Source organism: Somniosus microcephalus, chromosome 6 (genome assembly GCF_052327205.1).
Source record: "Somniosus microcephalus isolate GS21.2 chromosome 6, FLI_Smic_1.0, whole genome shotgun sequence".
Lineage (NCBI taxonomy): Eukaryota > Metazoa > Chordata > Chondrichthyes > Squaliformes > Somniosidae > Somniosus > Somniosus microcephalus.
In genome coordinates, this window is record NC_140992.1 from 209,296,730 (window position 1) to 209,311,463 (window position 14,734).

Consider the following 14,734-nt stretch of genomic DNA (forward strand, 5'->3'; position numbering starts at 1 on the left):
CAGAGTGACCACCCCCATGGGCCACGTCCAACATGCACCTGTAAATGGCTACTTCAATCCCTGGTGTATGATTGTTTCAGACAGATCATGGAGAGAAGCAACAAGAGCACTAGGAAGAAAGAATGCCATCTGGGAATCCCACTTGTAATCACTAATTTGAGTGTGTGGATATCAGTCAAGGGCAGGATCTGCCTAAACGGAGGCAGTCCTAATCAATGCCATTCATTGTTTAGGTTCTCACATATTCAACTGTTCACTGAATGAGCATGCATAAAGTTCCTCATTTAATATTTTAATTTAATACTTCTCTATCCTCTCATCAATAAGATATGGTATGCTGACTTTCAGAACCAAATGCATTCGAGTTACTTTTACATTGCTTTCCAGCCACCGGCTCCTATAGTGCAGCCACATCAAGATAAATCTGCCATAACTTTTTTTTAAACCACCAGCCAGGAAGACCAGTTTCATCACTGGGCTTTCCTGGCTGCTGTTGGTCTTTTGAGGCTTGTAAACACATCATGACATCACTACTCTGCACATGCATGTCGGCAAGTGTCAAGGACAGTCCTGTGCATGTGTCAAATGTTAGGCCTCCACAGTTCACCCAGTACAGATTCTGCTCATCACGCTCTCCAACACTCTGGATGTGGTATATCTCAGAATATGGTAACTGTTATCAAGAACAATTTTGTATAAAAATACAAATCTCTAAATAAGGACTGAACACAAACAGCACCTTAATCCAACCATTTGTTTTAAATTATCTCTAAAGAAACGTACACAATTGCAGCATGCTGGCTGCAGTGCAAACTATTTGGTATAAAATGCATTATTTACCACCGTATAGATGCTCTCAAATTCAAAAATACGTATTGGACTCAATTGAAAATAACAGAGTAAGCTGTAGATTACTGTACCAGAGTGGGTCCTCATGTGCCTTTTCAGCTTGTAGGTGTCCCTGCTGGCATAGCTACACAGGCTACATTGGAACGGGCGTTCTCCAGTATGAGAGCGAATGTGGCGCTTTAACTTACTAACCTGTAAAAATCAAATGAAAGGTTAGCCTTAATGCATGAGAATTTACATCTCAGTGTTGAGAATAATAAAAAGTTTTACAACGATGTATTATAAGTCTATCCCAATAAGTGTCCAGCACTTGAACAAGCTATTATCGAACGCCTTTTCTACTCCGTTCTACCAATTACTAGTTCTATCTATTGACTGAGTGGCAAAGCACAAATACAATGGCATCAACAAACTCTTTTTAAAATGCATTATTTTTAACATGGTCTTCTCTAGATATTTATCACAAATTAAACTCAATATTGACATGAATCTTGACCAGTGGTCTGACAAAGCATTTAAATAGGTTTTTAGAACATTAACTCAAATCCAAAAACATTTGCTTCTAAATATATGAGTTTCCGTTCATTTCACCCTACTTTTATTAAGTAGTCAGTTGCACTGCATTTTTAAGTATCCATTAAATATTGTACATGTTGGAATGTTAGATTATGTACTTCCTCTATAATCTTCCTCATTCTGTGATGCATCCCCCATACCAATGAATGCTTTTATCCAAATGGTGGGTAAAACCACAGAATAATGGCCAACCATCATGCAATCTACCCCAGTCTGCATTCCTGCAAGCCATTTTTCTAGAATAGTGCACTAGTTCTTTCAATAACAAGCAAAGAGTTGATGCAACAAAGCAAGTACACAAAACAGAAGTTTCAAGAAATAGAGAAGAACCAATGGGGTAGCAGCTCTAGATGTGCAGGCTAAACTAAAAGCAATGAATGGGAGGTCCACACTCAATTTAGTGTAACATTTTGTCGTTCATTCATTATGTACCTATAATGAATTATAAATGTACCTATAATGAATTATAAAAATGCAACACAGGAAAGAGACATTTTGAGGCTAGCTTTAAACAAAGTGCAAAGCACCTGTCGTGCTCCCATAATTCAATTCAATCTTTGAAATAACATCACTAACAGCTCAATTACAAAAAAGCCCTCAACATAATGCCCATAGGTTAAAGAAGTCTTCACCAATTCAAGTGGTTTACTATGAGCTAACAAAAATAAATCATAGTCCTCAGTCAGTCATCTATTTAGTGATAGATTTGCTAAATTAATGATTTCCTATCAAACAACTGCCTAGATTGATAGTCAGACTTGGTTCCACCTACACAGAAAGCTAAAGCCCTATAAAGTAAATTACACTTTCAAAAGATGAAGCAAGTGCAAAGATATGCAAAATTCTATATACTAATTAGCTTTAGCTTTCTATGCAAGTATGGACCAGGGAGGCTGTGAGGTTTGAACAGCATAAGTATCAAACTGGATTATGTCCTTAGGAGAAGACAGAGAACAAATACCTCCACACCCTGCTCATACACCAAAGACAGGACAATCCGAGCAGGAAGGGAGAGTTACAAAAGTGGCAAGCAACAGCAAGGTCAGAGTCATATTTGCAAACAGAATGTCTTTGGTCTTCTTCACTACTCTCGCCTCTCCAACTCCTTCACCACCTTAAAACACACCTCTTTGAACAACCATTCAGCCACCCCTTCTAATATGTCCTTCTTTGGCATGTGTCTATTTTTTTTGATTATGCTTCTGTGAAGATCCTTGCATGGTTTTCTATGTCAGAGGCACTACATAAATGCAAGTTGTTGTTTCAACAAAGATCAATGCAAGCTTCGAGAATTGTATCTCATCTTTCTGCTGGGTACTCCACAGCTTTCTGCTCTGAACATAGACTTTAGTAACATCAGATAACAACATATTTTTATATAACGCCATTAAAGTAGTAAAACGTCCCAAGGAGATTCACAGAAGCGTTATCAAACAAATTTTGACACCAAGCCACATAAGGAGATATTAGGGCAGATGAGAGAGGTTTGAGGCGGAGGTGTTTAGGGAGAAATTCCAGAGCTTAGGGCCTTGGCAGCTGAAGGCATGACCACCAATGGTGGAGTGATTAAAATCAGGAATGCCCAAGAGGCCAGAATTGGAGGAGCGTACACATCTGAGGGTTGTAGGGCTGGAGAAGGTTAGAAAGGGGGATGGGCAGGGCCCTGGAGGGATTTGAAAACAAGAATGAGAATTTTAAAATCGAGGCGTTGCTTAACCGAGAGCCAATGTAAGTCAGTGATCACAGGGGTGATGGGTGAACGGGACTTGGTTCAAGTTAGGATACAGGCATCAGAGTTTTGAACGACATCCAAGTTTACAGAGGGTGGAAGATGGGAGGCTGGACAGGATTGCTCTGGAATAGTCAAGTCTAGAGGTAACAAAGGCAGGGGTGAGGGTTTCAGCAGATGAGCTGAGGCAGTGGCAGAGTCGGGCAATGTTACAGAGGTGGAAATAGGCAGACTTAGTGATGGCACAGATGTGTGGTCGGAAGCTCATATCGGGGTCAAATAGGTTGCGAACAGTGTGGTTCAGCCTCAGACAGTTGTCAGAAAGAGGGTTGGAGTTGGTAACTAGAGAGTGGAGTTAGTGGTGGGGACTGAAGACAATGGCTTCAGTCTTCCCAATATTTAGTTGGAGGAAATTTCTACTCATCCAGTACCGGATGTCGGATAAGCAGTGACACAATTTAGAGAGTGGAGGGGTCGAGAGAGGTGGTACTGGGTGTCATCAGCGTACATGTGGAAATGGACGCTGTGTTTTCGGGTGATGTTACCGAGGGGCAGCATGTACAGGAAACTTTCGATTAACCGGCCCCTAAATAACCGGAACGCTCTATCCACCGGCAAAATTCAGGAGTCGGTTCAGGTAGCTTTTTTTACTTTTAGTTACTTTTTTTTAATTGATTTGTTGCTGTGCAAGGGTGTAGCTGAAGCTGTTGCTAAGCTACAGAGGCGCTTGCAACTTGTGCCGATTGTTTTGAAGCTGTTGCAGGTTTGTTGCTTTATACGGAGCTCTGAGCTCCGCATCTTTTACTATAGCGTTCGGTTATCCGGAATTGTTGATGAACCGGCAACACGTCGGTCCCGTCCGTGTCGGATACCAGAAAGTTTCCTGTGGATGGGAAATAGGAGGGGGCCACGGATAGATCCTTGGGGTACATGAGAGGCAACGGTGTGAGAGTGTGAAGAGAAGCCATTGCAGTTGATTCTCTGGCTACGACTGGATAAATAAGAATGGAACCAGGCGAGTGCAGTCCCACCCAACTGGACAATGGTGGAGAGGCGTTGAAGAGGATGGTGTGGTCAACCATGTCAAAGGCTGCAGACAGGTCGAGAAGGACAAGGAGGGATAGTTTACCATTGTTACATAGGGTGTCATTTGTGACTTTGATAAGAGCCGTTTCTGTACTGTGGCGGGGGCAGAAACCTGATGAGGGATTTGGGAGGTGACAGCACATTCAAGGACTTGGGAGAGGAAAGGGAGGTTGGAGATGGTGGTAGTATGAAAGGACGGAGGGTCATGGGTGGGCTTTTTGAGGAGAGGGGTGATGATGGCAGATTTGAAGGAGGGGGGACAGTACCTGAAGAGAACAGTCAACAATATCAGCTAACATAGGGGCCGGGAAGGTAAGTTGGAGGGATCACCAGTTTAGTGGGAATAGGGTCACAGGACTTCAAATAAACCTTTCATTTTCTTCACAAAAGTCAGTACTTGTGATGGGGCAGAGGATGAGTCAGCGGTGGGGGGTGCAAGCAAGTTCATATTTTGGTTGGAAATCCTTAGTCCAAGTACAGCACTATGGGTCGGGGGGTAAACCGTGTTATGGACCTGTACTTTATCTCTCCTTACGACTGACGGATCCAAAGTGTATCGATTGCATTATCAGTTTTTAGTATTAAATCTGTTGTACTTGCAACTTGTTTTTCCTCATTTTCTTGAGCTTTCCTTTGCATGAATCTCTCCCAAGTGTTTTCCATCACACACTATTTTCATTTTCTTTTGACCTTTTTATTTCTGCATTTTCTCACTCTCATTTGTCCATTACACCTTCCTTACTGACCTACATTGGCTTCCGTTCTCCAAGCACTTCCAATTTAACATTTTCACCCTGGTGTTAAAATTTCTCCATAACCTTGCCCATCCCCATATCTCTACTCCAGTGCAACAATCCCATCCCCAAACTCTCCATTCGTGACTCCCACCTCATGCGCCCCACCCCACCTTTGCCGTGACCACCGCTGGTCCTGGTTTCAGTTACCTAGACCCCACACTCTGGAATTTCCTCCCTAAATCATCCCACTCCTCCTGCAAGATCCCAGTAAAATCAACTAAAGCAAAATCTGACGAGATCTATAATGGGTGGGCAATCTGCTCCGCCATATTACTGCCCAGGCGGAGGAATTTACTCTGTATTGTCCAAGTGCTGACCGAGGCTGTTGGACAGTATTCAGACAGTGAGCAGTCTTCTTAGATAAGGTGCTGATCAAAGCTCTACAGCTTATGGAGAGTGCAATGTGGGAGGCTGGCCAGGAAAGCATTGGAATAGTCAAGTCTAGAGGTAACAAAGGCATGGATGAGGGTTTCAGCAGCAGATGGGCTGAGGCGGGGTGAAGATTGGCAATGTTAGAGGCGGAAGTAGGCGGTCCTGGTGATGGAGAGGATATGGGGTCAGCTCATAAAAGGAAGCAAAAGATGTACCCCACAATACAATTATGTGCCCCTACACTAACCTTTCCAAAACAAAATAATCGAGTCAGAATTCCTTGTGGATATCAAATGCCATTTCACATTCCAATGAATCTACCTCAATAATAAATTCAACTTAAAGCTGATGTTTGCTACCACTTCATAAAACTAATATAAAGTCTACTACTCTTCAATATTTCACTTCTTACCTCCACACTAGCATAGTCACACATAGAGCACTTGAATGGCTTCTCGTGGGTGTGTTTGTAACGACGATGCCTCACCAACTCTCCACTGGTCACAAATGCCATGTCACAATCAGGACACTTATGTGGTTTAGTACCTATAAAGATTACAAAGATCATAGTAACTCTCATTTCACATATTTTTCAATTTGGTGTTTAGTGGCACAGTCTAGTTTTATACCATATTAGATTCAAGTTTTAGGGACATACAAGTTATTAATCACATATCGTTTTAAATAAAGTTACTTTAAAAAAGGCCTACCATTTTTCACCAGTCAGAACATTTTTCCTGACTATTCATTTAAATTGACCAGTGATTTGAAAAATAAGTCTCGTGCAATTGCACTTTTAGTGTAATGGTAATTATTTACTCCAATTTGTATTTGAAACATTGTTATTCTTCCAAATAAAGAGCAATAATTAAACTACTAAGGAAGAATCAATCAACAAGTGCAAGATTAAAGTTGTGTCTCTTGGGGGATTCTGTCCACTTTGAATGAAAGGAAGTGTTCTGTTGAGCTAGGTTCAGCCAGATCCCTTTTTGTTTTACCCCAGATGGATAGCAGCACAAGGATGGGCGAGTGTGGGAGTGAATGCCAGTGGAGACAACAGGCCAGCAGCGGGCCTGAAGATTTTTGTGGGGGATGGCGGGGCATTCCTTTTCACTTCCGGCCCATGATACACACGAGGCAACTGTTTCTTCCACTGCTTTACATCCAGATGATCATGCTCAGGGTTGTTTCCGTAACAAAGTTCCTTTTATGTGAATAGGCTGTTAGCCTGACTCACAAATCCCTACCAGGAAAACCGGCTAGATGCGATGGGGGCCGCCACTCCACTCCCAATGGACGCAAGTATCCTGCTGGATCGCAATTCAGTATTCAAAGATTAGAACTCTAGTCTCTGCTCACGGGGCTGTCTAGAGTGGTGCTCAAACCCATAACCTTCTGACTCAGAACTAGGAACATAACACTGAATCAAGGTCGACTCCCCTGTGCCTCCTGGCTCCACAAAAATCCTCTTTAAAAATTTACCCTTTCAGAGCGGGCCCCAGCATCTCAAGAACCAACAGTTAGGCCTCAACGCCTAGAGAAAGTGGGATCAGCATGCAATGTTCATGCTCCAACCATTTCTATAAAATTGCAAACGAGATCCGACAACAGGTGTAGAATTTCCTCTGCCGGTCGTCCATTTTTCAAATGAGAAACATGCGGCTAGCAGTTGAAAATCTCCTCCCTGGTTCTTCTATATTTACGTTAATTTGAAGGATGGAGATATGTTGGATGTCCATTGGGTGGAAGGTCTCAATAGTATTTCACAGTCATCCCTTTTCTTGGGCCAAATGATATGTGGCATTTTGAAGGGCATAATCAATCCAATTTTATAACTTTCACCCATCAGTAAACTAGAATCTGCTAACTGCTAGTGAAAGATAAGGATGTCCAATGATTGGAAAAGAACTTAGTAATATAGCCACCACCCTTGTAACTAACCAATATAAACACCTTTCAAGACAGAATTTCATTCAGGGATTCTGCTTTAGATCATTGGAAATCTTCCAAACAAAACTTAGATGATTAAGAATAGCGCCAACATATCTCTCCATATCTGGATTATTGTGGGGAAAGAAAGAGAGCGAGAATTTCAAGTGCACTGTTAAGTCAGCCATCTTGCCTCTTACGAGCATTAACCATTTGAGCCAATACTTTAACATTTCCTGGAATCTTGACAAAATGTTGCTTTTGAGTTGCAGGCAGCAGTTTCAGCTAGTCCGCAACATCTTGCCATTCTGCTATCACAATTAAGTGTAATAAACACACAATATTGTGCCTTTTAAATACTGTAACTAGAGTTTATTTTAATGCGTTCCCATGAGACAATAACAGACTGTTCTATAGTTAGATAGAAGAAATGCAACTCATTTAATGTCAACCAGAGGTAGAACTGGCAGCATGAACATCAGACATGGCTACCAAATATGGTGCGGGGGGGGCAGGGGAAGTGATGATATAACACAATTATAATTCACTAGCCAGTTGTCATATACAAATGCACCCAGAATAATAGGTTCTGGTTATAGTGAAGATAATAGTTTGTGATGATTTATTTCCCATTTTGTTAAAATTATTAATTCATACCATGCACACAATTGCAATCTTTTGATTAAGCAAGAACAGGGAGAGAGAAAATTCTGGTTGAGGAGATCCGAGGTGCAGGTTTTGTGTTAAGTGAAAATTTTTAAGAGGATGGGAACCCTGTAAAATTTCCTTGGATGAATTATGTGAGTCTTTTTAAAACTTCTCATCCTATATTATTTTGTGTCTCATACCTTGGATCACACTCATTGCCAAGTCATAATTCGAGACAAGCTTTGAGTTTGTCCATCCTTGCCTTGAGATCTAGGTAGGTTTTTGCTAACGCGCCCAGGTAAATGAACAGCAAATCCCATTTGGTAATTAGTTTAGGTACTGGAATAACATGCCTCTATAACATCCCTCATCAATCTTCAAAAGTGGTATAAGATCTCACCAGGCCTTGATTAAAGTTTAGTCAGCCTCGGCTCAGTGGTTGCTTCAGTTAGAATGTTCAGGCCCCACTCCAAGGCTTGAGTACAACCTTGGCTGACACTCCAGCTCAGCAGAGGAAGTGCTGTACAATCTGAGGTGCTGTTTTTCCAGAGTTGGGGAGTCCTACTGGTGACCTGGCCAACATTTATCCTTCAACTAACTTCACAAACAGTTTAATTGGTCATTTATGTCTGCTATTTGTGGGACCAAGTTACGTGCAAATTGGTTACCACCTCTGCCAATATTACACTTCAAAAGTACTTCATTGGCTGTGAAGTGTGTTGAAAAGTCCCACGGTCATGTAAGGCACTATAGAAATGCACAATCAATAAACGGACAATAAAAAGTGAACAAAAAATGATATAATCTATCTTAAAAATGCTAACACTTCCTTGAGAGAACTTCCAATTGTCACAATTTTTGAGTAATGCTTGTGTGTCAACATTTCAATGTCAATATTCATCATGAGCATTCCCCATTTGTTTGCGTCAACAATGGGCTGTTACACCAAGCCTCCATCCAGTCGGTGGCATTGTGTCAGCTCCCGTTTGTCTCAACAGCAATGCTCCCTTTAAGCTGCGCAATGCTCTGGAGCTCCTGCACAGCCAGCTCACCGGCTTTTAAATGGAGAAACCGCGCGTGCGCTGAATTTTAAATGGCCCGCTAAGCCCGTTAAAGGGCCAAAACTCCTAAAAGCCCGTTAATGGGCAAAAAAAAAAATTAGAGGAAACATTGCTCAACAGCTTCGGTTTTAGTACCCACACCTCACAATCTCCTTTGTCCTACTACAGCTTCTCCTTTTGAACTTCGTGCAAGACCCTAATTTTTACAACCATTATTAGAAATTCTAATTTTTTGAAAAATTATCACATAGAAAAGATATAGATTAATGTCCTTCAAGGAAACTTATGCGCTCTTTATTTACACACCAACACAGTGGAGCTCATTTTCATTCCTCTGCCAGGCGGCTATGTGGCAGTAGCATACTGAAAATCACAGTGCACATCTCACTGCCCCGTTCCACCACCATTTGGTGGGGCCTTTCAGATACACGGCCCAGGCGCCCACTTCATTAGCCCATGCAGATCGGGGTCCTATGACATACGTAGGACCCAGATGCAATGTTGGGCTTCCCTTGGGCAGAGTGCGTTCTGCACAAACCCAGTGGAACTGTAAATAGAGTGGCCTCTCCAAAAATGGAAATGGCAAATATTCTTAGTGATTTTTGTGGAGCCAGGAGAATCTTGAGTGCACCTTCTAGCCCTACAGAAATTGCCCTGACCACTGCGCCTTTCCGTGCCACCCAACAGAATTCTGCTGGCTTGGCTCTCTGGAGGAGCTGCTGGATTTCCCGCCCCCAATTGGTGAACTGCCTGTCCACACTCCAAAAGCGTGGGAAGCTCACTGACAGTATGCTAATAAGGCCCGACCACAAAAATTGATTCTCGCTGGTGACACTGGGCAGGCAGCAGGCATGCTCTGCCCACACAAGCTGAAAATTGCCCCTAGTATGCATCTCAGGTGAGGTTTCAGTTTCTGCCTGTGCATGGAAAAAAAAAAAGTATAAATGTTGATTAGTACCGAATAAAATTAGTTAGAATGAAATATGATTCTGTGGCAAGAATTACAGGTAATCTTTGCAGTTACTGTACAAAAAATAAATTTAAGAACTTATTCATTTGAATTTTTTAAAATCCTTATATTCTCTGTAAGAAACCTTAAATATTGTGCTCAGAACACACAAAAAGGTATTCTGACATCTCAACTTTGTAATATCCTGGCATAGTACTACATATTCAATTGAAGCAGTTGTTATTGTTACCGGTGTGCGTGTTGAGATGGTTTCTCAGCAGTGTAACTGTTCGAAAAGCTCTCCCACAAAGGTGACACTTATGCGGCCGCTCATCAGTGTGGCTTTTCATGTGACGGTCTAGGTTAGAACGTCGGGGACAAGTATAGCTGCACAATTCACACTGGAATGTCTTCTTTACTCCTAAAATCAAATCAAACATAATTATATGAGAATTGAAACTTTATTTTCTGTTATAAGCATCACTGTGACCCACCTGTGAAACAGAAAATTGCTACACACATACAAGAAAACCTATTTAAAATGAATACTTCATAACTAGCTACTATCCACACCTTTCCCCTAACCCCCAATTTACTGCTCAAGGGGGAGCATAGGAAACCTACTCCTTTGTATCTGGCTGTGTACACTCAGGATACCTTGCCCCCTCATTCTCTCATCCTTCTATTTAGAAAAGAGACCGAATGCTGCCTGGTATCTCCACAAGCTTGCCGAAAATGGAAATACAGCATATGAAATCCACAGCAAGTTTAAAACCATATTTACTCAGTTCTTTTACCACCACAACCAGGCTCTTAGCAATGTCAATTCAGAAACTTTCCTGTATAATGATTCACAAATTGGGTCACTGTATATGATGATAGGTATCAGATTAAAGGGGATGTTAGTAATAGGACATGCAAAGAGGTTCCAGTGGAGGCAAGAGGATTGAATTTAATGACATTTTACAGCAGACAGGAAGTTCGACTTTTGTTAGTTTACCAAAGACAACTTAATGGGAATTACATTTTCTTATGGTTAACCACTATTAAAAATAAAGTAGGTAGTAAATGATTTCCTAAAAGGATTCCTGTAAACTACCTCCTGCCTGTTCCAGCATAGCAATACAAAATAATTTCAGCATGGTAATACAGTACAAAATTAATCACAGGAGTATCAGTCATGTTAGTCTTGTATCATTCTATCGCCAGCACTATTAGACATTCTATAGCCTAATCACATATCTCAAGTGATTCACATTTTCTACACAACCACCTCTTGCAGTAAACTGAAGTATCAGTGGATGATAGCAAATGAACACAGAACTATATATTGCAACATATGGTTCAAACATGTGGCACTGACTAATAAGGCAGTAACATCTTCTATTTGGAATTTGCTCAACAAGTAGGACAGAAATTTTTATAGCACGTTAAACTTAAACTGTATATTTTACTAGTGCACAGTAGAAACCAATACAAAAGAGAAATTTGCAAAAGTAAAGATTAATAATATTCTCTCACAGAAAACAAGAATGCGAAAATCCTCTGGTGACCCATCCCTCCCTCCTTAAGTTATGAAATATGGTTGCATGTGTATTGGAAGTTACTTACAGGACCGTTGAGAGCACACACTCATTTGCAGCTCTCTCTTCTTCAAAACACTTAACAGGTTAAAAGACCTGACTATTATTTATCGTTGGTGACATTAGCAAACACTTAACAGTTCAGCTGCTATTCTGCCAGAGGCATTAACCCATTACCTGCATTAAAATAGTGGACAGAGGAACATTACATGTTCATCTGCTATTACCAGTAGTAATTTCCAGCTTTGTTGAGGTTCAATCACATCACATCACTAAAATTCTGATCTTAGCACTACTGTGGAGAGGCAAAGTTGACAGGAGGATCTCCCCTGGGCTGCTCTCCTATCTTTGGTGGAGGTCAGAGCAAGTCACCCACCAGCTTGACTGGCATAGCCTAAAAGTCCGTGAAAATAAAGGGATTTCCCATCCTCACCTGTTTCAGAACCCACCAACCCCCCAAACAAATTATGTACTCAATTGTTCAGTTATAATTTAATAAAATACTTGGACAGTGTAGGAGACACAGCTTAAAACAGTGTTTTTGTGTAAATGCACTAATGGCACTGTCTCCTTATGTAATGTGGTCTGGTAAAAATGCGGTGGGAGATTTGGACTTGAAAACTTCAAGCTTTAGCACATAACCGTCTATTACACTTATTTTAGTTAGGGGTTTAAAAAAACAAAACCATAGCACAGTATAGCAGTTACGTCATCCCATCACAATTCCAACAGATGATGGGAAAGTGATAGTCTCCTCTCACTCCCTTTTCTCCACCCACAAATACTCATGAAAATTTCATTATTACAGGCTGAATTTTCCCCACAGTTTTATCAATTGGCATTAGACATATGTTAACAAGCATAGCCATATTTATGTCAGGTTGTGTTTCTGGAAACACAATAAATTGGTGTACTAACAACAGAATTATCATTTTCTGACTCCTAGATCTGCACTGGTCACCAGATCACCATAGAGTTGAATCATATTCATTGAGCAACATATTCAACTATAGCATTGGTATGCCCCCAGGCATGTACTACTGACACATTTCAGTCTGAAAATGGTATGTGCTGATCTTGAGGGCCGTGGGGGGGAAGGAGACTTATGAGGCAGAAAGTAACCGGTACAGTTTATTTGGAGGGAAGATGATTTGCATAAAAGATACAAGATATTTAAATATAAGACTTATGCGCACACCTCAACTTATGTACTGTATAGCTTTAAAAGGTCTTAAGTCACTATTCAGATGTGGCTCTCTGCCACATCTGCCAATCTCAGCCAGGGCATCAGTGAGGGCATAACAATTCACCTCAGTGCTTTATCGTGTCTCAGAAATATCTTAAAGCACTTCACATATAATGAATTACTTTGAAGCAAAATGACGGTTACATAGGCAAATACACTTGGGATATGAAAGGGAAGGGGGGGAAAAAAAACAGCTGCCATGTGCAGTCTGATCACTATCTAAACCTCGCCCCCCCCACCCGTGAACATTTCTGACTCATCCACAGCCACATTATCTGACTCAGTCATCATGGTAACTGACATTTAAGCAGAAAACAGTCAATTATAATGCAGAATTTTGTTGTAAAGTTTTACAGCTTACAAATGAGGACTATATCATTTGAAGTTTACTTCAGCAACTGACACGTGTCAGTGGTGGCCAAGTCAAGACTGGTCTCATTTCTGATAGCTCCAATGGTCAATCAGCCCACACTTACTGTACAGGCTAGCACAAGATTGGCCACTTTGGTAACACAGCAGTCACTGTACACGGAACAGTACCAAAACATGAATTACTGCTTTCTGGACAAATGAGATGTCGCGGGGGGGGGGTATAAGAGAGAAGGATGATTCTATTCACTATCCAGTGACCTAGTTATGTGGGGAAACATGACTAAAAAAGTGACCATTAAAGTTTCATTCATTTTAAAGCATCGTTTGCACTTTGCCATCTATGACTTGCTAATCTACATATTATTTTGGAGTACAAAACTGCAGTGTTACTATACCTTTCTTTTTAATCTTCATTGGTTTTGGAGGCTTCATGGTACCAACTGCCTTTTCCACATTAACCTCTGAAAGCAAACCCTCCTGCTGCTCCTCTTCAAAATCGTATACGGACAAGTCAACATCTTTGGAATCATCCACCTTGTAGCGCAGTTTGTTCTTTTTCTTTTTGACCTTTTTGACTGGTGGCTGATAATCAGGATCTTTCTGCCAAGCAGCAGAAGCATCCTCATCCTCCCGCACTTCTATTGCCCCATCTTCTACCGTCTCCACTTCACCATTGGCGCCTACTTTCACAACCTGAAAACCTTCTGGTAGGGGAAGGGTATGACAGATTACAGGATCCCCTTCCTGAAGTCCATCTTTGGGAGCTTCATGCTCATAGTTTCCTTGCAGTTCATCAATGCTACTTTGGGCTACCTGCACTAGCTGCAATTCCCCAAGGTTTATTGGTTGCTCTTCCATATTCACCACTTGCAGTGTAATAATCTGTGTGTCGTCGACAGTATCTGACTCGTGAACCGCACCGTCCATTGGTTGCTTCATTTGTAGTAGGGCAGATTCCAAAGGCTGCATCATCACCACTTGCATGTTGCTGTTTATGTTTTGTGCTACCTCAGCACCATCTGGCTCTTTCTGCTGCCCATCGGAATCTTCTGGTTGCCCACCTTCTCGTCGTCTTTGATAAGTTTTGTGCTCTTTGACCTTCGTAAACATTTCAGAGTCCTCCACAGCCACATTATCCGACTCGGTCGCCATGGCAACTGAAATATAAGCAGAAACCAGTTAACTATAATGCAGAATTTTGTTGTAAAGTTTTACAGCTTACGAATGAGGACCATGTCATTTAAAGTTCACTTTAGCAACTGACAAAGTACCAAGATATCTTTCCACTTGTGGATGCAACCAAATAGAAGCTTCTTACCTGCTTTTCAAATTATTCAATAAAATTGTATTAAAGAAAAAGCCATTTACTTGCAGCTGGAAAATTTTCCTGGGAGTTTAAATCATCTATTAGGAGTAATGCTTATAATCATTAGCAGAAACAATACTGGCATAATACAAGTATTCGTAGTAGCAGTATTCCCCTTCAGTGAAAGGAAGACTGGGAAGAGAACTACGAGGGGGAGAAAAAAGATGTATG

At 41.2% G+C, this 14,734-nt stretch overlaps 1 protein-coding gene across 3 annotated transcripts in view; it reads right to left on the bottom strand.

The window, feature by feature from the left end:
- The window catches only part of ctcf (CCCTC-binding factor (zinc finger protein)), a 49,140-nt gene that overhangs the window by 14,517 nt on the left and 19,889 nt on the right, over window positions 1–14,734 (bottom strand). For all 3 annotated transcript variants that reach the window (XM_085991333.1, XM_085991332.1, XM_085991331.1), the window contains exons 2-5: window positions 13,593–14,354; window positions 10,247–10,417; window positions 5,822–5,955; window positions 921–1,041 (exon numbers count right to left, since the gene is read on the bottom strand). In XM_085991333.1, the coding sequence (XP_085847459.1) occupies window positions 921–1,041; window positions 5,822–5,955; window positions 10,247–10,417; window positions 13,593–14,349 (1,183 nt within the window). In that variant the 5' untranslated portion in view covers window positions 14,350–14,354. The remainder of the gene's footprint in view (window positions 1–920; window positions 1,042–5,821; window positions 5,956–10,246; window positions 10,418–13,592; window positions 14,355–14,734) is intronic.